The sequence below is a fragment of the Salvelinus alpinus genome, chromosome 11 (assembly GCF_045679555.1).
Source record: "Salvelinus alpinus chromosome 11, SLU_Salpinus.1, whole genome shotgun sequence".
In the NCBI taxonomy this organism is placed as follows: Eukaryota; Metazoa; Chordata; class Actinopteri; order Salmoniformes; family Salmonidae; genus Salvelinus; species Salvelinus alpinus.
This window is the reverse complement of record NC_092096.1, coordinates 48,130,139-48,156,306: the sequence shown is the minus strand read 5'-3', so window position 1 is coordinate 48,156,306 and position 26,168 is coordinate 48,130,139. Positions and strand designations below refer to the sequence as shown.

Genomic DNA, 26,168 nt, shown 5'->3' with positions numbered 1-26,168 from the left:
AGGACCTGGTCAATGACCTGAAGAGAGCTGGGACCACAGTCTCAAAGAAAACCATTAGTAACACACTACGCCGTCATGGATTAAAATCCTGCAGCGCACGCAAGGTCCCCCTGCTCAAGCCAGCGCATGTCCAGGCCCGTCTGAAGTTTGCCAATGACCATCTGGATGATCCAGAGGAGGAATGGGAGAAGGTCATGTGGTCTGATGAGACAAAAATATAACTTTTTGGTCTAAACTCCACTCGCTGTGTTTGGAGGAAGAAGAAGGATGAGTACAACCCCAAGAACCCATCCCAAACGTGAAGCATGGAGGTGGAAACATCATTCTTTGGGGCTGCTTTTCTGCAAAGGGGACAGGACGACTGCACCGTATTGAGGGGAGGATGGATGGGGCCATGTATCGCGAGATCTTGGCCAACAACCTCCTTCCCTCAGTAAGAGCATTGAAGATGGGTCGTGGCTGGGTCTTCCAGCATGACAACGACCCGAAACACACAGCCAGGGCAACTAAGGAGTGGCTCCGTAAGAAGCATCTCAAGTTCCTGGAGTGGTCTAGCCAGTCTCCAGACCTGAATCCAATAGAAAATCTTTGGAGGGAGCTGAAATTCCGTATTGCCCAGCGACAGCCCCGAAACCTGAAGGATCTGGAGAAGGTCTGTATGGAGGAGTGGGCCAAAATCCCTGCTGCAGTGTGTGCAAACCTGGTCAAGAACTACAGGAAACGTATGATCTCTGTAATTGCAAACAAAGGTTTCTGTACCAAATATTAAGTTCTGCTTTTCTGATGTATCAAATACTTATGTCATGCAATAAAATGCAAATTAATTACTTAAAAATCATACAATGTGATTTTCTGGATTTTTGTTTTAGATTCCGTCTCTCACAGTTGAAGTGTACCTATGATAAAAATTACAGACCTCTACATGCTTTGTAAGTAGGAAAACCTGCAAAATCGGCAGTGTATCAAATACTTGTTCTCCCCACTGTATATACACACAAACGCATATATATATACACACACACAAAGTTGCAGTCGGAAGTTGAAACTCGTTTTTCAACCATTCCAAAAATCTCTTGTAAACAGACCATAGTTTTGGCAAGTCGGTTAAGACATCTACTTTGTGCATGACAAGTAATTTTTCCAACAATTGTTTACAGATTATTTCACTTCTTCACTGTATCACAATTCCAGTGGGTCCGAAGTTTACATACACACTAGGTTGACTGTGCCTTTAAACAGCTTGGAAAATTCCAGAAAAATTATGTCATGGCTTTAGAAGCTTCTGATAGTCTAATTGACATAATTTGAGTCAATTAGAGGTGTACCTGTGGATGTACTGTATTTCAAGGCCTACCTTCAAACTCAGTGCCTCTTTGCTTGACATCGTGGGAAAATCAAAAGAAACCAGCCAAGACAAAAAATTGTAGACCTCCACAAGTCTGGTTCATCCTTGGGAGCAATTTCGAAATGCCTGAAGGTACCACGTTCATCTGTACAAACAATAGTACGCAAGTATAAACACCATGGGACCTCGCAGCCGTCATACCGCTCAGGAAGGAGACGCGTTCTGTCTCCTAGAGATTTAAGTTTTTTGGTGTGAAAAGTGCAAATCAATCCCAGAACAACAGCAAAGGACCTTTTGAAGATGTGATCTCTATGTCCCCTATCCTCCAGGCCGGCTCGGTCCTCCCCTCCTGCTCCGTGGCTCGACGACTCATTGCGAGCTCACAGAACAGGGCTCCGGGCAGCCGAGCGGAAATGGAGGAAAACTCGCCTCCCTGCGGACCTGGCATCCTTTCACTCCCTCCTCTCTACATTCTCCTCTTCTGTCTCTGCTGCTAAAGCCAATTTCTACCACTCTAAATTCCAAGCATCTGCCTCTAACCCTAGGAAGCTCTTTGCCACCTTCTCCTCCCTCCTGAATCCTCCTCCCCCTCCTCCCCCCTCTCTGCTGATGACTTCGTCAACCATTTTGAAAAGAAGGTCGACGACATCCGATCCTCGTTTGCTAAGTCAAACGACACCGCTGGTTCTGCTCACACTGCCCTACCCTGTGCTTTGACCTCTTTCTCCCCTCTCTCTCCAGATGAAATCTCGCGTCTTGTGACGGCCGGCCGCCCAACAACCTGCCCGCTTGACCCTATCCCCTCCTCTCTTCTCCAGACCATTTCCGGAGACCTTCTCCCTTACCTCACCTCGCTCATCAACTCATCCTTGACCGCTGGCTACGTCCCTTCCGTCTTCAAGAGAGCGAGAGTTGCACCCCTTCTGAAAAAACCTACACTCGATCCCTCCGATGTCAACAACTACAGACCAGTATCCCTTCTTTCTTTTCTCTCCAAAACTCTTGAACGTGCCGTCCTTGGCCAGCTCTCCTGCTATCTCTCTCAGAATGACCTTCTTGATCCAAATCAGTCAGGTTTCAAGACTAGTCATTCAACTGAGACTGCTCTTCTCTGTGTCACGGAGGCGCTCCGCACTGCTAAAGCTAACTCTCTCTCCTCTGCTCTCATCCTTCTAGACCTATCGGCTGCCTTTGATACTGTGAACCATCAGATCCTCCTCTCCACCCTCTCCGAGCTGGGCATCTCCGGCGCGGCCCACGCTTGGATTGCGTCCTACCTGACAGGTCGCTCCTACCAGGTGGCGTGGCGAGAATCTGTCTCCGCACCACGTGCTCTCACCACTGGTGTCCCCCAGGGCTCTGTTCTAGGCCCTCTCCTATTCTCGCTATACACCAAGTCACTTGGCTCTGTCATATCCTCACATGGTCTCTCCTATCATTGCTATGCAGACGACACACAATTAATCTTCTCCTTTCCCCCCTCTGATAACCAGGTGGTGAATCGCATCTCTGCATGTCTGGCAGACATATCAGTGTGGATGACGGATCACCACCTCAAGCTGAACCTCGGCAAGACGGAGCTGCTCTTCCTCCCGGGGAAGGACTGCCCGTTCCATGATCTCGCCATCACGGTTGACAACTCCATTGTGTCCTCCTCCCAGAGTGCTAAGAACCTTGGCGTGATCCTGGACAACACCCTGTCGTTCTCAACTAACATCAAGGCGGTGACCCGTTCCTGTAGGTTCATGCTCTACAACATTCGCAGAGTACGACCCTGCCTCACGCAGGAAGCGGCGCAGGTCCTAATCCAGGCACTTGTCATCTCCCGTCTGGATTACTGCAACTCGCTGTTGGCTGGGCTCCCTGTCTGTGCCATTAAACCCCTACAACTCATCCAGAACGCCGCAGCCCGTCTGGTGTTCAACTTTCCCAAGTTCTCTCACGTCACCCCGCTCCTCCGCTCTCTCCACTGGCTTCCAGTTGAAGCTCGCATCCGCTACAAGACCATGGTGCTTGCCTACGGAGCTGTGAGGGGAACGGCACCTCCGTACCTTCAGGCTCTGATCAGGCCCTACACCCAAACAAGGGCACTGCGTTCATCCACCTCTGGCCTGCTCGCCTCCCTACCTCTGAGGAAGTACAGTTCCCGCTCAGCCCAGTCAAAACTGTTCGCTGCTCTGGCACCCCAATGGTGGAACAAACTCCCTCACGACGCCAGGTCAGCGGAGTCAATCACCACCTTCCGGAGACACCTGAAACCCCACCTCTTTAAGGAATACCTAGGATAGGATAAAGTAATCCTTCTAACCCCCCCCCCCTTAAAAGAGTTAGATGCACTATTGTAAAGTGGTTGTTCCACTGGATATCATAAGGTGAATGCACCAATTTGTAAGTCGCTCTGGATAAGAGTGTCTGCTAAATGACTTAAATGTAAATGTAAATGAAGATGCTGGAGGAAACAGGTACAAAAGTATCTATATCCACAATAAAACGAGTCCTATATCAACATAACCTGAAAGGCTGCTCAGCAAGGAAGAAGCCACTGCTCCAAAACCACGATAAAAAAGCCAGACTACGGTTTGCAACTGCACATGGGGACAAAGATCGTAACCTTTTGAGAAATGTCCTCGGGTCTGATGAAACAAAAATAGAACTGTTTGGCCATAATGACCATTGTTATGTTTGGAGGAAAAAGGGGGAGAATTGGAAGCTGAAGAACACCATCCCTACCGTGAAGCATGGGGGTGGCAGCATCATGTTGTGGGGGTGCTTTGCTGCAGGAGGGGCTGGTGCACTTCACAAAATAGATGGCATCATGAGTTAGGAAAATTATGTGGATATATTGAAGCATCACTTCAAGACATCAGTCAGGAAGTTAAAGCTTGATCGCAAATGGGTCTTCCAAATGGACAATGACCCCAAGCATACTTCCAAAGTTGTGGAAAAATGGCTTAAGGACAACAAAGTCAAGGTATTGGAGTGGCCATCAAAAAGCCCTGACCTCAATCCCATAGAAAATTTGTGGGTAGAACTGAAAAAGCATGTGCGAGCAAGGAGGCCTACTACAAACCTGATTCCGTTACACCAGCTCTGTCAGGAGGAATGGGCAAAAATTCACCCAACTTATTGTGGGAAGCTTGTGGAAGGCTACCCAAAACGTTCGACCCAAGTTAAACAATTTAAAGGCAATGCTACCAAATACTAATTGAGTGTATGTAAACTTCTGACCCACTGGTAATGTGATGAAAGAAATAAAAGCTTAAATAAATCATTCTCTACTATTATTCTGACATTTCACATTCTTAAAATAAAGTGGTGATCCTACCTGACCTAAGACAGGGAATTTTTACTAGGCTTAAATGTCAGAAATTGTGGAAAAACAGAGTTTAAATGTATTTGTCTAAGGTGTATGAAAAAAACTTAAACTGTATAAATACAGTTGAAGTCGGTTAGTTTACATACACCTTAGCCAAATACATTTTTCCTCCAAACAGTTATATTTTTGTTTCATCAGACCCGAGGACATTTCTCCAAAAAGTACAAAAACAAACGTAGTCTGGCTTTTTTATGGCGGTTTTGGAGCAATGGCTTCTTCCTTGCTGAGTGGCCTTTCAGGTTATGTCGATATTGGACTTGTTTTACTGTGGATATAGATACTTTTGTACCCATTTCCCCCAGGATCTTCACAAGGTCCTTTGCTGTTGTTCTGGGATTGATTTGCACTTTTTGCACCAAAGTACGTTAATTTCTAGGAGACGGAAAGCGTCTCCTTCCTGAGCGGTATGACGTCTGCGTGGTCCCATGGTGTTTATACTTGCGTACTATTGTTTGTACAGATCAACGTGGTACCTTCAGGCATTTGGAAATTGCTCCCAAGGATGAATCAGACTTGTGGCGGTCTACAATTTTTTGTCTTGGCTGATTTCTTTTGATTTTCCCATGATGTCAAACAAAGAGGCACCGAGTTTGAAGGTAGGCCTTGAAATCCATCCACAGGTACACCTCCAATTGACTCAAATTATGTCAATTAGCCTATCAGAAGCTTCTAAAGCTTTTCTGGAAATGTCCAAGCTGTTTAAAGGCACAGTCAACTTAGTGTATGTAAACTTCTGACCCATTGGAATTGTGATACAGTGAATTAATCTGTCTGTAAACAATTGTTGGAAAGATTACTTGTGTCATGCACAAAGTAGATGTCCTAACCGACTTGCCAAAACTATAGTTTGTTAACAAGAAATTTGTGGAGTGGTTGAAAAACGAGTTTTAATGACTCCAACATAAGTGTATGTAAACTTCCGACTTCAACTGTGTATGTATACATACATATATATATTTATTAATTTCTTCTTTGTCAGAATGCAGGAAGACTGCTTCCCCCACCACATCCCTCCTCAAATAATTCAATAAGTAGGCTAGACAGTCAGAATTTTCTTCACATTTATTATTAGCTATTAATACATGCATACTTTGCCTACAGTTTGTTTCGTGTAATACAGAAATTCTCTCTCAAGATACCCAAATTCTTTACAAGCAGTTTCTTACCAAAATTCTATACAATTTCATTTAAAACACAGAATGTTAGTTATATACAGCTTTAGAGACACTGAGTTAAATTGACTTGGTTTGAGTTATATTGACTTCGGCTACTAATGCCACCTTATTCTCCATATATGCTAGTGCACTAGTAGTAGTACAAAGTAGTATTTAATCAAAAGTAGTGCACTCCATGGACAATATGGTATAATTTGAGACTGGGCCTTAGCAGTTGTATATTTACCATGTTGGCACTAATAGTTCCAAGACATTCTAGTTTAGAATGCAAATTATAACTTTGTTGCTTCAAAACTACAATATTTGCTGCAATTTTTTTGTAATCACATTCCAGTTGTTCTTATGTACTGTTTATTGAGGATAGAAGTTGTCCATAGTTTAAGATCTAGGATCAGCATAGCCTCCCCAACCCTTACCATTAGGGGCAAACCACAAAACTGACATTACATCAGTGTTTATGATTCAACTTACTCATACTGTATTTATGTTCAGTTGGGATATATTTTAAAGGTGCTATGTCCCTTTTCATTTGCTTCTTATCCCGTGTCACGTTGAAACAACGCAAAATAAAGTATTTTCAATGCGTTTCTTTTCTCAATGTCTTTCTTCCTTCATTTTAAAACCTGTACTTATTAAAAGCCTTATGATCAGGGATCATCCCTGATTATAGTTTGGTTGCAAACTCATTTTGCCCTAGGGGCCACATGAAATCATTTCGGGGGGCACATTTGTCTCGTGGGCCAGGAGTTTGATACCCCTGCACTAAAACCACTGAGCAAATACAGAATTAACAGACAAATAAAGTCTGCAAAGTCTAGTGGTTTGAATTGTTGTTTAAACGTTGTTGAGACGACGTGAGTAACGTTAGATGAGTTAGCTAGGCAGCTGTACAATGCTACTTCATATAGCAAACAAAAAGCTGAGGCTTGAGTGTAGATATAATGAACCTTGTCTAATATTGAGACTGATTATTACACACAATTCATTACCCACAATTCCACATGCCCTGAAAAAATGTGCACTTGAAAATACGTCAACTCACTGCATCATACTGAACTAGTATGTCCGTTCACTCCCATACAGAGTAATTGTTGCTGATACAAACCTATATAGTTTTATTACTATCTTAAAACATTAATTTTAAAACTTGTGTTAAAGTGTAAAGCCATATTTAAAAGCACTGCACACTGGTATTTTATTTTATGAGCTGGGTTTTGTTTTATGAGTTTGTTGTTGTTTACAAGTGGAGAGGAGGTGGGTGGCGTTGAGTTGTTAAGAGGGATCCTATGCAGTTCCACACACTATGGTATCCCAGGGTGCATCACACCCACACTCCTCATGTGTTGCAGTGACAATCCACCGGAACATTGTCTGTCTTCTAGAATTTGCGTTATCGAGGGCAACTATCTGAACTTTCTGATGCTTAGTGTTAGTTGCTATGGGTACATATTTGCATATTTATGTGCCATATAAAATAAATAACTGAATAACTAAATTAAACATGAATGTGTCACCCACATTTTATCTCCCTTCCTCACTTGTGCTCCTATGTATTTACAATGAATCCCTTCCCTCCATTTCGGACCATTTCATTTAGTTTATTTAAGCAAGGGAAGTTGAGTTCTAGCTTTGTGTAGTGTTGTACTGTACAGTTGTGGCCAAAAGTTTTGAGAATGACACAAATATTAATTTTCACAAAGTCTGCTGCCTCAGTGTCTAGATATTTTTGTCAGATGTTACTATTGAATACTGAAGTATAATTACAAGCATTTCATAAGTGTCAAAGGCTTTTATTGACAATTACATGAAGTTGATGCAAAGAGTCAACATTTGCAGTGTTGACCCTTCTTTTTCAAGACCTCTGCAATCCGTCCTGGCATGCTGTCAATTAACTTCCGGGCCACATCCTGACTGATGGCAGCACATTCTTGCATAATCAATGCTTGGAGTTAGTCAGAATTTGTGGGTTTTTGTTTGTCCACCCACCTCTTGAGGATTGACCACAAGTTCTCAAGGGGATTAAGGTCTGGGGAGTTTCCTGGCCATGGACCCAAAATATCGATGTTTTGTTCACCGAGCCACTTAGTTATCACTTTTGCCTTATGGCAAGGTGCTCCATCATGCTGGAAAAGGCATTGTTCGTCACCAAACTGTTCCTGGATGGTTGGGAGAAGTTGCTCTCGGAGGATGTGTTGGTACCATTCTTTATTCATGGCTGTGTTCTTAGGCAAAATTGTGAGTGAGCCCACTCCCTTGGCTGAGAAGAAACCCCACACATGAATAGTTTCAGGATGCTTTACTGTTGGCATGACACAGGACTGATGGTAGCGCTCACCTTGTCTTCTCCGGACAAGCTTTTTTCCGGATGACCCAAACAATCGGAAAGGGGATTCATCAGAGAAAATGACTTTACCCCAGTCCTCAGCAGTCCAATCCCTGTACCTTTTGCAGGATATCAGTCTGTCCCTGATATTTTTTCTGGAGAGAAGTGGCTTCTTTGCTGCCCTTCTTGACACCAGGCCATCCTCCAAAAGTCTTTGCCTCACTGTGCGTGCAGATGCACTCACACCTGCCTGCTGCCATTCCTGAGCAAGCGCTGTACTGGTGGTGCCCCGATCCCGCAGCTGAATCAACCTTAGGAGACGGTCCTGGCGCTTGCTGGACTTTCTTGGGCGCCCTGAAGCCTTCTTCACAACAATTGAACCGCTCTCCTTGAAGTTCTTGATGATCCGATAAATGGTTGATTTAGGTGCAATCTTACTGGCAGCAATATCCTTGCCTGTGAAGCCCTTTTTGTGCAAAGCAATGATGACGGCACATGTTTCCTTGCAGGTAACCATGGTTGACAGAGGAAGAACAATGATTCCAAGCACCACCCTCCTTTTGAAGCTTCCAGTCTGTTATTCGAACTCAATCAGCATGACAGAGTGATCTTCAGCCTTGTCCTCATCAACACTCACACCTGTGTTAACGAGAGAGTCACTGACATGATGTCAGCTGGTACTTTTGTGGCAGGGCTGAAATGCAGTAGAAATGTTTTTTTGGGGATTCAGTTCATTTGCATGGCAAAGAGGGACTTTGCAATTAATTGCAATTCATCTGATCACTCTTCATAACATTCTGGAGTATTTGCAAATTGCCATCATACAAACTGAGGCAAGCAGACTGAAAATGTATATTTGTGTCATTCTCAAAACTTTTGGCCACGACTGCACACTGGTATGTACTGCAGTCCTCTACTATAGCATTGCTTGATTGATTGTGTTATAGTGCTTGAGTAGAAGTCATGCAGTGTGTTTAGCAATACTACTCAAGCAAACAACAATGTGCTAGAGTGGGTGAGTTAGGTAGGTTGGGGGTGGGTCTATCCCTTTAAAGTCTGTGTGTGTGTGGTGGGCAACAGAAATTGAATTCAATCATTTTGAATAAAGTTTTGAACACCCTTTCCTCACAAGCACCTCCACTTGACCCCTAACACTTGTCCCCTTTAACCTATTGACCCCTGACCCATTTCAGTCGGACCACTCTCCGTTGTCCTCCCCGCCGGAGTCGGAATCTGATTCACTGTACTCGACGGCGATGCGACGTGATAGGATGGTGGCCACGTCGTTTCCAACTGGCTCTCTCTTCGCTTCCTGCTCTCTCTGTTCCTGGACCTTCCTCAACTGGATACCTGGAGAGATGGAAGGAGGGAAGGTTTGAAGGAGGGATGGAGGGAGTGAGGGGTTAGATACATAGATACATATGAAGCTCTGTGTGTGTGTAACAGCATTGCTTCCGTTCCTGTCCCTCACTGGGCTTGAACCGGAGATCCTCTGAACACATCGACAGCGTGTCACCCACAGAAGCAGCCTTACCTGTTGCAAAATTCCTGTAACTTTCAGAAAGTTGCTAGGTTTTTCCCCCCTCACAATTCTGTGAATCTTTCAACCAGAATTTCTGGAAAACCCGGGAATTTTGCAACCCTACAGTCCACCAAAGCAATGCTTCTAAGGGGAATGATCTCCTTCTAGGTCTCATCACAAAAGGGAAGATACAAACACACAGCTAACTAGTGTTGTCACGATACCAGAATTTTGACTTCGATACCGATACCAGGTTTAGTATCACGATACTCAATACCATCATGATACTCGATACAGATAAACAGAAACTCAGCTACTGCTCTGTTCAATCGTTGGTAATCTTTTGAGTTCAATATCATTACATTATACAGTTATGTCAATATTTCAGACAGCCATGTACACATTATTTCACCAATTATACAATTCTGCAATCAATCTTACTACATAACGGTAATTTATTTATTTGAATGGTAAATCTCTATTGATAAACTGGGTAAATCAAGGGGCTGCAGATGACAAAATCTGTTTCCCATTCATTTGGGACATATTTTATTGTACTGATCAACAACGTTTTCATAGAGGAAGCAATTTCTTATTTCATAAAAGTGTGCGGTGTCTCTTTTAAGACCCAGTGTTGAGCTTATTTAAGAGGCACATGCACTCAAGTCAGTTGGAGGAAGAGAAATGATGCGAGGGAGGCGATGTGAATGAATAAAGTTTTTTTTTGGTGACAATCAGCTTTGAAATCAGTATAATTTACATTATGGTTTGCATATTATGACAAACAAAGCTAGCAAGGAATGTTAGCCTACAACGCTGGAAGCTACCGGTATCTTCTTGCATTGTAAAGTGTTCTAGCCTTTATAGACATTGTTGTGCGAACAGTAATAAACATTTTCAGCATTTCTACATGCCGTGATGCATTATCCAAGTGTGATAACATTCTGTGCAGCATAAGTGGGGAGCCAACATGATGCAGTCCAGACTCCCAGTGAGTGCAGTGGTTCCTCAAGACAGGCTAGAGCTAGCAATGAGTAAGTGGAGCAGGCACGATGCAGGCACAGTGCTCTGCCGCTATAAAGGACATCGGCTGCGCTGATAGACAGACTTGATCCTCTAAATAAGTATACAACGTGACACATTTGACATAAGTACAGAAAGTAACAGAAATTCTAGTACTGAACCGGTTTTCATGTTCTAGTATCAACAAAGTACCGAAGTTTCAGTATATCGTGCAACACTACCGAAAACTAGCTAGCCATTTCACATACGCTAAATGTACTCATTCACAAGTGGATACATATGTATCCATCCACACACGCACACACATACCCTCTATCGGTCTCACCTCTGCGTATGGCTGCCAGCAGTTCACTGCGAGCATTGCTGATCGGAAGCACACCTAAGCACACACACACACACACACACACACACACACACACACACACACACACACACACACACACACACACACACACACACACACACACACACACACGAAAACAAACTTAAACAAGAAAAAAAAAACACACATACATAAACACATCCCCACACACACCCCCCCCACCCCCCCAAACTTTCTCACCTCTACGTATGGCAGCCAACAGGTCGCTGCGAGCGTCGCTTATCGGAATCATCGGCATCTGGCCCTTCCTGGTGGCAGGAGCTTCTCCAACAATGGCGTGAGCCAGAGACAGGATATGGGAGGGGGGTAGACCAGGTGGGGGAGGAGGAGGGGCAGCGGGAGGGGCACCGGAGGGGGTGTGAGAGGGGGAGGGGACATAGTTGACAGGGGGGGCGGGGGGAGTAGGGGAGGGACTGTAAGGGCGGGACATGACCGCCACGGCCCCGGGGGGAAGAATGGGGGAGGAGGAGGTGGAGTCGAAGGCAGTCTGTGCGGACGGGATGAGGGGGGGCGGGGGGGGAGGGGCAGGGGGGGTGAAGTACTCGGGGATGGCTGATGGCTGGCCGCTAAGGTAGGAGGAGGAGAAAGACAGAAAGAGAGAGAGATAAAAAGAACACAATCAGACACAAATTGGCAACAGTGGGCAAATCTGTTGGCTCGATCAAACCTCTTAAGACTAAAATCAAATGAAATGTTATGTCACATGTCAGTGTCAAAGATATTCATCTAGAATTACAAAGGCTTCGAGATTTAGAATTCCTAGAATCGACATTCACAGTCAATTTAGTGTTCGGTGATTCTATTTCTATGTGGTGTTCTTACCCATATGCCCTGTAGTCCTTGACAGACAGTTGCCGTGGCCCATTGAGTGCTCCCCCCTCAGAGGAGGCGGGGGGTGCGTGGGGGTGCTGAGTGCGCCCCAGAGAGGTGATATGTCGTCCCCCAGCGACTACACCAGAGGGGAGGTTAGGTCGAGGGTACCCACCCCTGTCTAAGGACTGGGTCTGTGGTGTCTGAGTGAGGTGGGGGACACTGTCGATGGGGTGGGGGGCGGAGGGGGGCTGGGAGGGGTGGTTAGGGCTGGACGGGTAGGAGAGCTCACCCATGTCTGATGCCACAGACCTAGGAGAGGAGAGGGAGGGTGAGGGGTCATTTATTTTACCCAGCAGAGGGCAGAAGAGAGCTAGGCTGTGCTTTAGCACACTGAAGACTGGCCAGTCACTGAACAATTCATGACATGTGTACATTACATTCGGAAATATTCAGACCCATGACATTTTCCACATCTTGTTACCTAACAGCCTTATTCAAAAATGTTTTAAATAGTTTCCCCCCCATTAAATCTACACACAATACCCCCATAATAACGAAGTAAAAACAGGTTCAGATATTTTTGCTAATTTATTAAAAATAATTAAGTGAAATATCACATTTACATGAGTACTCAGACCCTTTACTAAGTAATTTGTTGAAGCACCATTGGCAGCGATTACAGACTTCAGTCTTCTTGGGTATGACGATACAAGCTTGGCAAACCTGTATTTGGGGAGCTTCTCCCATTCTTCTCTGCAGATCCTCTCCAGCTTGGTCAGGTTGGATGGGGAGCATCGCTGCACAGCTATTTTCAGGTCTCTCCAGAGATGTTCATCCGGGTTCAAGTCTGGGCTCTGGCTGGGCCTCTAAAGGACATTCAGAGATTTGTCCCGAAGCCACTCCTGCGGTGTCTTAACTGTGTGCTTAGGGTCGTTGTCCTGTTCGAAGATGAACCTTCGCCCCAGTCAGAGGTCCTGAGTGCTGTGGAGCAGGTTTTCATAAAAAATCTCTTTGTACTTTGCTCCATTCATCTTTGCCTCAATCCTGACTAGCCTCCCAGTCCCTGCTGCTGAAAAATATCCCCACATCATGATGCTGCCACCACCTTGCTTCACTGTAGGGATGGTGCCAGGTTTCCTCCAGACGTGATGCTTGGCATTCAGGCCAAAGAGTTCAATGTTGGTTTCATCAGACCAGAAAATCTAGTTTCTCATGGTCTGAGAATCCTTTAGGTGCCTTTTGGCAAACTCTAAGCGGGCTGTCATGTTCCTTTTACTGAGGAGTGGCTTCCGTCTGGCCACTCTACCATAAAGGCCTGATTTGGTGATGTGCTGAAGAGATGGTTGTCCTTCTGGAAGGTTCTCCCATCTCCACAGAGGAATTCCGGAGCTCTGCCAGTGACCATCAGGTTCTTGGTCACCTCCCTGACCAAGGCCCTTCTCACCCAATTGCTCAGTTTGGCCGGGCGGCCAGCTCTAGCAAGAGTCTTGGTGGTTTCCACTTATGGAGGCCACTGTGTTCTTGAGGACCTTGATTGCTGCAGACATTTTTGATATCCTTCCCCAGATCTGTGTCTCGACACAATCCCGTCTCCAAGCTCTACGGACAATTCCTTCGACCTCATGACTTGGTTTTTGCTCTGACATGCACTGCAACTGTGCGACCTTATATAGGCAGGTTTGAGCCTTTCCAAATAATGTCCAATCAAATGAATTTACCACTGGTGGACTCCAAGTTGTAGAAACGTCTCAAGGATGATCAATGGAAACAGGATGCACCTGAGCTCAACGTCGGGTCTGAATACTTATCTAAAGAGGCCAGTTTTATTGCTTCTTTAATCAGAACAGTTTTCAGCTGTGCTAACATAATTACAAAAGGGTTTCCTAAAGATCAATGAGCCTTTTAAAATGATAAACTTGGATTAGCTAACACAACGTGCCACTGGAACACAGGAGTGATGGTTGCTGATAATGGGACTCTGTACGCCTATGTAGCTAGTCCATACAAAAACTGCCGGTTCCAGCTACAATAGTCATTTACAACATTAACAATGTCTACACTGTATTTCTGATCAATTTGATGTTATTTTAAAGTACAATTTGCTTTTCTTTCAAAAACAAGGACAAACTGTCTGTCTGACCCCAAACTGTCTGTCTGTCCCTTATTTAGACTAGTTGAGTATCTGGAGCATCAGCATAGATCTGGTACAACACTGTGTACTACTCCCTTCACAGAACAGCCCAAACTGGCTCTAACCAGAATAGAAAGAGGAGTGGGAGGCCCCGGTGCACAACTGAGCAAGACGACAAGTACATTAGAGTGTCTACTTTGAGAAACAGACGTGTCACAAGTCCTCAACTGGCGGCTTCATTAAATAGGACCTGCAAAACACGTCAACAGTGAAGAGGCGACTCCGGGATGCTGGCCTTCTAGGCAGAGTTGCAAAGAAAAAGCCATGTTGACTGTCCAATAAAAATAAAATATTAAGATGGGCAAAAGAACACAGACAATGGACAGAGGAACTCTGCCTAAAAGGCCAGCATCCCGGAGTCGCCTCTTCACTGTTGACAAGCAACAAAATCCCCAAGAATCACTGTGAAAGAATTGCAGGCCTTGGTGGCGTCTTGGGGTCACCAGGTTATAAAAAGCACCATCAGACGCCACCTCCACAACCACAGGCTCTTTGGAAGGGTTGCCAGAAGAAAGCCCTTTCTGACCTCCAGACACAGAAGCAAGCGCTTGGAGTTTGCCAAACGTCATTTAAATTATGACTGGAAGAAGTCGCTCTCGTCAGATGAGACCAAAATTGAACGTTTTGGTCAGATACAGCATTGTCATGTTTGGCGTCGAAACAGAGATGCATACAAGGAGAGGCACCTCATACCCACGGTGAAATATGGTGGTGGGTCAGTGATGTTTTGGGGCTGTTTTAATTCCAGAGGTCCAGGGGCACTGGTTAAGATTGATGGCATAATGAATTATCGGGCAACAACTATCAGGCAATTTTGGCTGACAATCTGGTTGCTTCTGCCAGAAGGCCGGGACTTGGCCGTAGGTGGACTTTCCAACAAGACAATGACCCAAAACATAACTCAATCTATACAGAAATGGTTCAGTGACAACAAAATCAATGTTCTGCCATGGCCATCTCAGTCGCCGGATCTCAATCCAATAGAAAACCTGTAGGCTGAGTTGAAGAGGGCAGTTGATAAGCGCAAACCGGAGAATGTGAAAGATCTTGAAAGGATCTGTATATAGGAATGGTCCAAAATCACTCCAAATGTGTTCTTTAACCTTGTTAAACATCACAGGAAAAGACTCCACGCTGTTATCCTTGCCAGAGGTGGTTGCACTAAGTACTAAATGATGAGTGCCAATAATTATGAAAACCTCGATTTTGGTGAAATGTATTTTGTATTAAATAATTGTATGATTTTGGTTGGTTCCATTGAAACATGAATAAAGTACATTATTTCTCACATGTTGGTATTTTGAGTTTCTCTCTATAATTATATTGTTTATATTATTTAAAGTATTGTTTGTGCATTGCCAGTCAGGGGTGCCAGTAATTTTGAAGCCCACAGTATATACAGTACCAGTAAAAAGTTTGGTTGGTATACAGAAGATAGCCCTATTTTCTAAAAGACCAAGTCCATATTATGGCAAGAACAGCTCAAAAAAGCAAAAGAGAAATGCGGAAAAAAATCAAGAACTTTGAACGTTTTTCAAGTGCAGTCGCAAAAACCATCAAGCGCTATGATGACACTTGCTCTCATGAGGACCGCCACAGGAAAGGAAGACCCATAAGTTCATTAGAGTTTACGAGCCTCAGAAATTGCAGCCCAAATAAATGCTTCAGAGTTCAAGTAACGGAAACATCTCAACATCACCTGTTCAGAAATGACTGCATGAATCAGGCCTTCATGTAAGAATTGCTACAAAGAAACCACAACTAAAGGAAACCAATAAGAAAAATAGACTTCCTTGGCCCAAGAAACACAAGCAATGGACATTAGACCAATGGCAATCTGTCCTTTGGTCTGATGAGACCAAATTTTCGATTTTTGGTTCCAATCGCCATGTCTTTGTGAGTGACTGGATGATCTCTGCATGTGTGGTTACCACCGTGAAGCATGGAGGAGGAGGTGTGATGGCGTGGGGATCCTTTGATGGTGACATTGTCAGTGATTTATTTAGAATTCAAGGCACACTTAACCAGCATGGCTACCACAGTATTCTGCAGCGATACGCCATCCCATCTGGTTTGCGCTTAGTGGGACTATCATTTGTTTTTCAACAGGACAATGACCCAACACACCTCCAGGCTGTGTAAGGGCAATTTGGCTAAGACGTAGAGGGATGGAGTGCTGCATAAGATGACCTGGCCTCCACAATCACCCACCTTCAAACCAATTGAGATGGTTTGGGATGAGTTGGACCGCAGAGTGAAGGAAAAGCAGCCAACAAGTGCTCAGCATAATTAGGAACTCCTTAAAGACTGTTGGACAAGCATTCCTTATGAGGCTGGTTGAGAGAATTTAGGGTAATGTAGGGAATGTAAACATTATATGCCACTTAATATAATGTTTACATACCCTACATTATTCATCTCATATATACAGTATATATATATATACTGTACTCTATACCATCTACTGCATCTTGCCTATGCCGTTCTGTACCATCACTCATTCATACATTTTTATGTACATATTCTTCATCCCTTTACACTTGTGTGAATAAGGTAGTTGTTGTGAAATTGTTAGGTTAGATTACTCGTTGGTTATTACTGCATTGTCGGAACTAGAAGCACAAGCATTTGGCTACACTCGCATTAACATCTGCTAACCATGTGTATGTGACAAATACAATTGGATTTGATTTGAGAATGCCAAGAGTATGCAAAGCTGTCATCAAGGCAAAGGGTTGCTATTTGAAGAATCTCAAATCTAAAATAAATTTTGATTTGTTTAACACTTTTTTGGTTTCAACATGATTCCATGTGTGTTATATAATAGTTGATGTTTTCACCACTATTCTACAATGTAGAAAAAAATAAAGAAAATGGTGGTGAATGAATAGGTGTGTCCAAACTTTTGACTGGTACTATACAGTTGAAGTCGAAAGTTTACATAAACTGAGTTTAAATGTATTTGGCTAAGGTGTATCACAATTCCTGACATTTAATCCTAGTAAAAATTCCCTGTTTTAAGTCAATTAGAATCACCACTTTATTTTAAGAATGTGAAATGTCAGAATAATAGTAGAGAAAATGATTTATTTCATATTTTATTTATTTCATCATATTCCCAGTGGGTCAGAAGTTTGGTAGCATGGCCTTTAAAATGTTTAGCTTGGGTCAAACGTTTTGAGTAGCCTTCCACAAGCTTCCCACAATAAGTTGGGTGAATTTTGGCCCATTCCTCCTGACAGAGCTGGTGTAACCCAGTCAGGTTTGTAGTAGGCCTCCTTGCTCACATATGCTTTTTCAGTTCTGCCAACAGATTTTCTATGGGATTGAGGTCAGGGCTTTGTGATGGCCACTCCAATACCTTGGACTTTGTTGTCCTTAAGCCATTTTGCCACAACTTTGGAAGTATGCTTGGGGCCATTGTCCATTTGGAAGACCCAAGCTTTAACTTCCTGACTGATGTCTTGAGATGATGCTTCAATATATCCACATAATTTTCCATCCTCATGAATTTTTTCCATCCTCATGAATTTTCCATCCTATTTTGTGAAGTGCACCAGTCCCTCCTGCAGCAAAGCACCCCCACAACATGATGCTGCCACCCCCGTGCTTCAGGGTTGGGATGGTGTTCTTCAGCTTGCAAGCATCCCCCTTTTTCCTCCAAACATAACGATGGTCATTATGGCCAAACAGTTGTATTTTTGTTTCATCAGACCAGAGGACATTTCTCAAAAAGTTACGACCTTTGTCCCCATGTGCAGTTGCAAACCGTAGTCTGGCTTTTTTATGGCAGGTTTGGAGCAGTGGCTTGCTGAGCGGCATTTCAGGTTACGTCGATATAGGACTCGTTTTACTGTGGATATAGATTATTTTGTACCCGTTTCCTCCAGCATCTTCACAAGGTCCTTTGCTGTTGTTCTGGGATTGATTTGCACTTTTAGCACCAAAGTACGTTCATCTCTATGAGAAAGAACGCGTCTCCTTCCTGTACTATTGTTTGTACAGATGAATGTGGTACCTTCAGGCGTTTGGAAATTGCTCCCAAGGATGAACCTGAGTTGTGGAGGTCTACAATTATTTTTCGGAGGTCTTGGCTGATTTCTTTTGATTTTCCCATGATGTCAAACAAAGAGGCACTGAGTTTGAAGGTAGGCCTTGAACTACATCCACAGGTACACCTCCAATTGACTCAAATGATGTCAATTAGCCTTTCAGAAGCTTCTTAAGCCATGACAACATTTTCTGGAATTTTCCAAGTTGTTTAAAGGCACAGTCAACTTAGTGTATGTAAACTTCTAACCCACTGGAATTGTGATACAGCGAATTATAATTGAAATAATCTGTCTGTAAACAATTGTTGGAAAAATTACTTGTGTCATGCACAAACCGACTTGCCAAAACTATAGTTTGTTAACAAGAAATTTGTGGAGTGGTTGAAAAACGAGTTTTAATTACTCCAATATAAGTGTATGTAAACTTCCGACTTCAACTGTAAATTAATTATATATATTATTATATTATATATATATGTTTTGTCATATATAAATGTGCAAACATTTCCAAAAACCTGTGCTTGATTTATCATAATGTGGTATTGTGTGTAGATGGACAAGAAAAGAACATTATGTTATCCATTTTATAATAAGGCTGTAACGTAACAAAATGTGGAAAAATAACAATTAATTGATTCTGGGCTCACCTGTTATCGGGTGATAGCGACCCCTCGGAGGACATTCCGTGATAGGGTGAGGGGGTTAGTCTGGTATCGGGGCGGAACTCCTTGTCATAAGCCATCATATTCCACTCCTGTCTGCGATTACGGGCCTTACGAACCTTCTTCACCTCCCTCCCCGGGTCCTCTACCTGTTTGTGTTGCTCCTGATAGAGTGACGGAGGGGAGTGGAGGAAGGAGAGACAAACAAACAAATACAAAGGGCTACATTTATTATGGATAGTATTCTCTTCACACAGGGGCAAACAGAGAGAGCAAGAGCCATTCCACCATTTTCGCACACCGTCGACCAGCAGAATTCACCCAGTCCCACTATAAGCCAAACTTTTAAGCAATGTTAAGCAATATAAAACATAATCAACACAACATAAAACAGTCCCAAACATAGACGGATGGGTATTAGGGACCAGTTTGGTGGAGGGACAGAGATGGGAGGAGGACACGCAGACGGAGGGGTCTGGGAGCTGGGAGGAGACCGGAACTTAGAGGTGGCGTCTTACGGAGCTGGGCGGAGACATGCACAGGGGACATAGGGAACAGGGATGTAGAAGACATTGAACACGCTGGGACACTGGACAAGGGACAGTGAGACATAGCAGTGGACAGGGGGAAACCAGGGGGACACCCAGAGGACCCAGGAGGAAACAAGGACGGGGGACACGGGAACATAGCTGTGGATGTGGCGGTCTTACGGAGCTGGGTAGTGGGCTGCGAGGTGGAGCCTGTCTGCTGTGGGGTCTACCCTGGTCAGAGTGGGTCGGACAGCTGGTCTGGATGGAGAGACGTGGAGATAGAGAGCTCTAACACATTAGATATACTATGGTTATACAAAATGGGAGAGACAGAGTAGGGGAAAAGAGAGGGGGAGAGGAGGAACGTCTACTGGTGAAAGTCTGGAGGTTTACAGGGGCGATAGTGGCACGGGGGAGTAGAAGCAGAGTGAGGGAGAAGATGGGACAGAAGACAGGAGGGGGACAGAAAGGCGGGATATACAGTGCATTTGGAAATTGTTCAGACCACTTGACTTTTTCCACATTTTGTTATGTTACAGTCTTATTCTAAAATGTATTAAATAGATTTTTTCCCTCATCAATCAACATACAATACCCCATAAAGACATCACAAAAATAGGTTTTCAGACATTTTAGCACATTTATTAAGAATATAAAACTGAAATATAACATTTACATAAGTATTCAGACCCTTCACTCAGTACTTTGGCAGCAATTACAGCCTAGAGACTCTTGGGTATGACGCTACAAGATTGGCACACCTGTATTTGGGAAGCTTCTCCCATTCTTCTCTGCAGATCCTCTCAAGCTCTGTCAGGTTGGATGGGGAGCGTCTTTGCACAGTTATTTTCAGGTCTCCCCAGAGATGTTTGATAGTCAGAGACTTATCCCGAAGCCACTCCTACATTGTCTTGGCTGTGTGCTTAGGGTTGTTGTCCCGTTGGAAGGTGAACCTTCGCCCCCAGTCAGGGGTCCTGAGCACTCTGGGGGAAATTTTCATCAAGGATCTCGCATTACTCTGCTCCATTCATCTTTCCCTCAATCCTGACTAGTTTCCCAGTCCCTACCGCTGAAAAACATCCCCACAGCATGATGCTGCCACCACCATGCTTCACGGTAGGGATTGTGCCAGGTTTCCTCCAGACGTCCCGCTTGGCATTCAGGCCAACAAGTTCAATCTTGGTTTCATCAGACCAAAGAAACTTGTTTCTCATGGTGCCTTTTGGTAAAACTCCAAGCGTGCTGTCATGTACCTTTTACTGAGGAGTGGCTTCCGTCTAGCCACTCTACCATAACGGCCTGATTGGTGGAGTGCTGCAGAGATGGTTGTCCTTCTGGAAGGTAATCCCATCTCCACAGAGGAACTCTGGAGCTGTGTCAGATTGACCATCGGGTTCTTGGTCACCTCCAGCCAGCTCTTAGGAATAGTCTTGGTGGTTCCAAAATTCTTCCATTTAAGAATGATGAAGGCCAATGTGTTCTTGGGGACCTTCAATGCTGGATAATTCTTTGGGTACCCTTCCCCAGATCTGTGCCTCGACACAATCCTGTCTCGGAGCTCTACGGACAATTCCTTCGAACTCACGGCTTGGTTTTAGCTCTGACATGTACTGTCAACTGTGGGACCTTATATAGACAGGCGCTTGCCTTTCAAAATCATGTCCAATCAATTTAATTTACCACAGGTGGACTCCAATCACGTTGTAGAAACTTCTCAAGGATGATCAATGGAAACAGGATGCACCTGAGCTCAATTTCGAGTCTCATAGCAAAGGGTCTGAATTCTTACGTAAATAAGGTATTCCTGTTTTTTGTTGTTAATACATTTGCAAATATTCTAAAAAACTTTTTTCACCTTGTCATTATGGGGAATTGCGTGTAGATTGATGAGGAAAATAAACAATTTAATCAATTTTATTATAAAGCTGTTGTGTGTGTGTGTATATATATATATATTTATTAGAGGTCGACCGATTAATCGGAATGGCCGATTAATTAGGGCCGATTTCAAGTTTTCATAACAATCGGTAATCGGCATTTTTGGACACCGATTATGGCCGATTACATTGCACTCCACAAGGAGACTGCGTGGCAGGCTGACTACCTGGTATGCGAGTGCAGCAAGGAGCCAAGGTAAGGTGCTAGCTAGCATTAAACTTATCTTATAAAAAACAATCAATCTTAACATAATCACTAGTTAACTACACATGGTTGATGATATTACTAATTTATCTAGCGTGTCCTGCGTTGCATATAATCGATGCAGTGCCTGTTAATTTATCATTGAATCACAGCCTACTTCGCCAAATGGGTGATTTAACAAGCGCATTCGCGAAAAAAGCACTGTCGTTGCACCAATGTGTACCTAACCATAAACATCAATGCCTTTCTTAAAATCAATACACAACTATATATTTTTAAACCTGCATATTTAGTTAATATTGCCTGCTCACATTAATTTATTTTAACTAGGGAAATTGTGTCACTTCTCTTGCGTTCTGTGCAACAGAGTCAGGGTATATGCAGCAGTTTGGGCCACCTGGCTCGTTGCGAACTGTGTGAAGACCATTTCTTCCTAACCAAGACAGCCAACTTCGCCAAACGGGGGATGATTTAACAAAAGCGCATTTGCGAAAAAAGCACAATCGTTACACGAATGTACCTAACCATAAACATCAATGCCTTAAAATCAATACACAGAAGTATATATTTTTAAACCTGCATATTTAGTTAAAAGAAATTCATGTTAGCAATATTAACTAGGCAAACTGTGTCACTTCTCTTGCGTTCATTGCACGCAGAGTCAGGGTATATGCAACAGTTTGGGCCGCCTGGCTCGTTGCGAACTAATTTGCCAGAATTTTAGATAATTATGACGTAACATTGAAGGTTGTGCAATGTAACAGAAATATTTAGACTTATGGATGCCACCCGTTAGATAAATTACGGAACGGTTCCGTATTTCACTGAAAGAATAAATGTTTTGTTTTCAAAATTATAGTTTATGGATTTGACCATAATGACCTAAGGATCGTATTTCTATAATTAAGTCTATGATTTGATAGAGCAGTCTGACTGAGCGGTGGTAGGCAGCAGCAAGCTCGTAAGCATTCATTCAAACAGCACTTTCCTGCGTGTGCCAGCAGCTCTTCGCAATGACTTCAAGCCTATCAACTCCTGAGATTAGGCTGGCAATACTAAAGTACCTATTAGAACATCCAATAGTCAAAGGTATATGAAATACATATGGTATAGAGAGAAATAGTCCTATAATAACTACAACCTAAAACTTCTTACCTGGGAATATTGAAGACTCATGTTAAAAGGAACCACCAGCTTTCATATGTTCTCATGTTCTGAGCAAGGAACTTAAACGTTAGCTTTTTTACATGGCACATATTGCACTTTTACTTTCTTCTCCAACACTTTGTTTTTGCATTATTTAAACCAAATTGAACATGTTTCATTATATATTTCAGACTAAATTGATTTTATTGATGTATTATATTAAGTTAAAATAAACGTGTACATTGAGTATTGTTGTAATTGTCATTATTCCAAATATATATATATATTTATAAAAATCGGCCGATTAATCGGTATTGGCTTTGGTCCTCCAATAATCGGTATCGGCATTGAAAAAAATCATAATCGGTCGACCTCTAATATATATATATATATAGACCATGACAGTTTACAATCTAAGGTCACACCAAGTAATTTAGTCTCCTCAACTTGTTCAACAGCAACACCATTCCTCACCCGATTCAGCTGAGGACAAGAGCTTAGGGAATGATTTGTACCAAATACAATGCTCTTAGTTTTAGAGATGTTTAGGAGCAGTTTATTACTGGCCACCTTTTTCAAAACTGATTGATGAGGATATTATTTTTTTTTGTAATGCATTTTACAATAAGGCTGTAACATAACAAAATGTGGAAAAGGTCAAGCGGCCTGAATACTTTCCGAATGCACTTTAGATGTCCGAGAGAGGAATTATAACTGAAGTTGTCTTTAGACAGCAAGAGGGGTTGTGTTTTGTTGATTCCAGCCTACAAACAGAAACTCAAACAACAAGCTCCCGCGCTCAGGTCTGTTCAACGCTGGTCCGACCAATCTGAATCCACGCTTCAAGACTGCTTCGATCACGCGGATTGGAATATGTTCCGCATCGCGTCCAACAACAATATTGACGAATATGCTGATTCGGTGAGCGAGTTCATTAGGAAGTGCATTGACGATGTCGTACCCACAGCAACGATAAAAACATTCCCAAACCAGAAACCGTGGATTGACGGCAGCATTCGCGTGAAACTGAAAGCGCGAACCACTGCTTTTAACCAGGGCAAGGTGACCGGAAGCATGACCGAATACAAACAGTGTAGCTATTCTCTCCGCAAGGCAATCAAACAGGCTAAGTCTCAGTACAGAGACAAAATCGAGTCGCAATTCAACAGCTCAGACACAAGAGGTATGTGGCAGGGTCTACAGTCAATCACGGATTACAAAAAGAAAACCAGCCCCGTCGAGGACCAGGATGTCTTGCTCCCAGACAGGCTAAACAACTTTTTTGCCCGCTTTGAGGACAATACAGTGCCACTGACACGGCCCCCTACCAAAACCTGCGGGCTCTCCTTCACTGCAGCCGAGGTGAGTAAAACATTTAAACGTGTTAACCCTCGCAAGGCTGCAGGCCCAGACGGCATTCCCAGCCGCGTCCTCAGAGCATGCGCAGACCAGCTGGCTGGTGTGTTTACGGACATATTCAATCAATCCTTATCCCAGTCTGCTGTTCCCACATGCTTCAAGAGGGCCACCATTGTTCCTGTTCCCAAGAAAGCTAAGGTAACTGAGCTAAACGACTACCGCCCCGTAGCACTCACTTCCGTCATCATGAAGTGCTTTGAGAGACTAGTCAAGGACCATATCACCTCCACCCTACCGGACACCCTAGACCCACTCCAATTTGCTTACCGACCCAATAGGTCCACAGACGACGCAATCGCAACCACACTGCACACTGCCCTAACCCATCTGGACAAGAGGAATACCCATGTGAGAATGCTGTTCATCGATTACAGCTCAGCATTTAACACCATAGTACCCTCCAAACTCGTCATCAAGCTCGAGACCCTGGGTCTCGACCCCGCCCTGTGCAACTGGGTCCTGGACTTCCTGACGGGCCGCCCCCAGGTGGTGAGGGTAGGTAACAACATCTCCACCCCGCTGATCCTCAACACTGGGGCCCCACAAGGGTGCGTTCTGAGCCCTCTCCTGTACTCCCTGTTCACCCACGACTGCGTGGCCATGCACGCCTCCAACTCAATCATCAAGTTTGCGGATGACACTACAGTGGTAGGCTTGATTACCAACAACGACGAGACGGCCTACAGGGAGGAGGTGAGGGCCCTCGGAGTGTGGTGTCAGGAAAATAACCTCACACTCAACGTCAACAAAACAAAGGAGATGATTGTGGACTTCAGGAAACAGCAGAGGGAGCACCCCCCTATCCACATCGACGGGTCAGTAGTGGAGAAGGTGGAAAGTTTTAAGTTCCTCGGTGTACACATCACGGACAAACTGAATTGGTCCACCCACACAGACAGCGTTGTGAAGAAGGCGCAGCAGCGCCTCTTCAACCTCAGGAGGCTGAAGAAATTCGGCTTGTCACCAAAAGCACTCACAAACTTCTACAGATGCACAATCGAGAGCATCCTGTCGGGCTGTATCACCGCCTGGTACGGCAACTGCTCCGCCCACAACCGTAAGGCTCTCCAGAGGGTAGTGAGGTCTGCAGAACGCATCACCAGGGGCAAACTACCTGCCCTCCAGGACACCTACACCACCCGATGTCACAGGAAGGCCATAAAGATCATCAAGGACAACAACCACCCAAGCCACTGCCTGTTCACCCCGCTATCATCCAGAAGGCGAGGTCAGTACAGGTGCATCAAAGCAGGGACCGAGAGACTGAAAAACAGCTTCTATCTCAAGGCCATCAGACTGTTAAACAGCCACCACTAACATTTAGCGGCCGCTGCCAACATACTGACTCAACTCCAGCCACTTTAAAAATGGGAATTGATGGAAATTATGTAAAAATGTACCACTAGCCACTTTAAGCAATGCCACTTAATACAATGTTTACATACCCTACATTACCCATCTCATATGTATATACTGTACTCTATATCATCTACTGCATCTTGCCATCTTTATGCAATACATGTACCACTAGCCACTTTAAACTATGCCACTTTATGTTTACATACCCTACAGTACTCATCTCATACGTATATACCGTACTCTATACCATCTACTGCATCTGCCATGCCGTTCTGTACCACCACTCATTCATATATCTTTATGTACATATTCTTTATCCCTTTACACTTGTGTGTGTGTGTAAGGTAGTAGTGTGGAATTGTTAGGTTAGATTACTGTTGGTTATTACTGCATTGTCGGAACTAGAAGCACAAGCATTTCGCTACACTCGCATTAACATCTGCTAACCATGTGTATGTGACTAATAAAATTTGATTTGATTTGATTTGTTTCTCAGGGAATGGGAAGTAGAATGGACGTGAGGGTGTGGTTGAGTTCAACACACACACAGTCCGGATTATAACGCAGCAAAGCAAATGGAACGTGAGATAAAGACAGAATGATAAACAGAAGCATGTGGACATGCAAAGAACATAGCAGTGAAGCAGACATTCTCTCTTTCCCCATCCAAACATACAGTATAGTAAAGTTCAGCACACCCTCACACAC

At 43.9% G+C, this 26,168-nt stretch overlaps 1 protein-coding gene across 4 annotated transcripts in view; it reads right to left on the bottom strand.

The window, feature by feature from the left end:
* Window positions 1–5,765: 5,765 nt before the first annotated feature.
* Window positions 5,766–26,168, bottom strand: part of LOC139534275 (actin-binding protein WASF3) — a 58,960-nt gene continuing 38,557 nt past the window's right edge. The window contains exons 6-11 of one of the 4 annotated variants that reach the window (XM_071333303.1): window positions 19,575–19,652; window positions 18,850–19,028; window positions 11,969–12,268; window positions 11,327–11,712; window positions 11,090–11,143; window positions 5,766–9,569 (exon numbers count right to left, since the gene is read on the bottom strand). In XM_071333303.1, the coding sequence (XP_071189404.1) occupies window positions 9,409–9,569; window positions 11,090–11,143; window positions 11,327–11,712; window positions 11,969–12,268; window positions 18,850–19,028; window positions 19,575–19,652 (1,158 nt within the window). In that variant the 3' untranslated portion in view covers window positions 5,766–9,408. The remainder of the gene's footprint in view (window positions 9,570–11,089; window positions 11,144–11,326; window positions 11,713–11,968; window positions 12,269–18,849; window positions 19,029–19,574; window positions 19,653–26,168) is intronic. The other 3 variants (XM_071333305.1, XM_071333304.1, XM_071333306.1) reach the window with 3 other exon arrangements.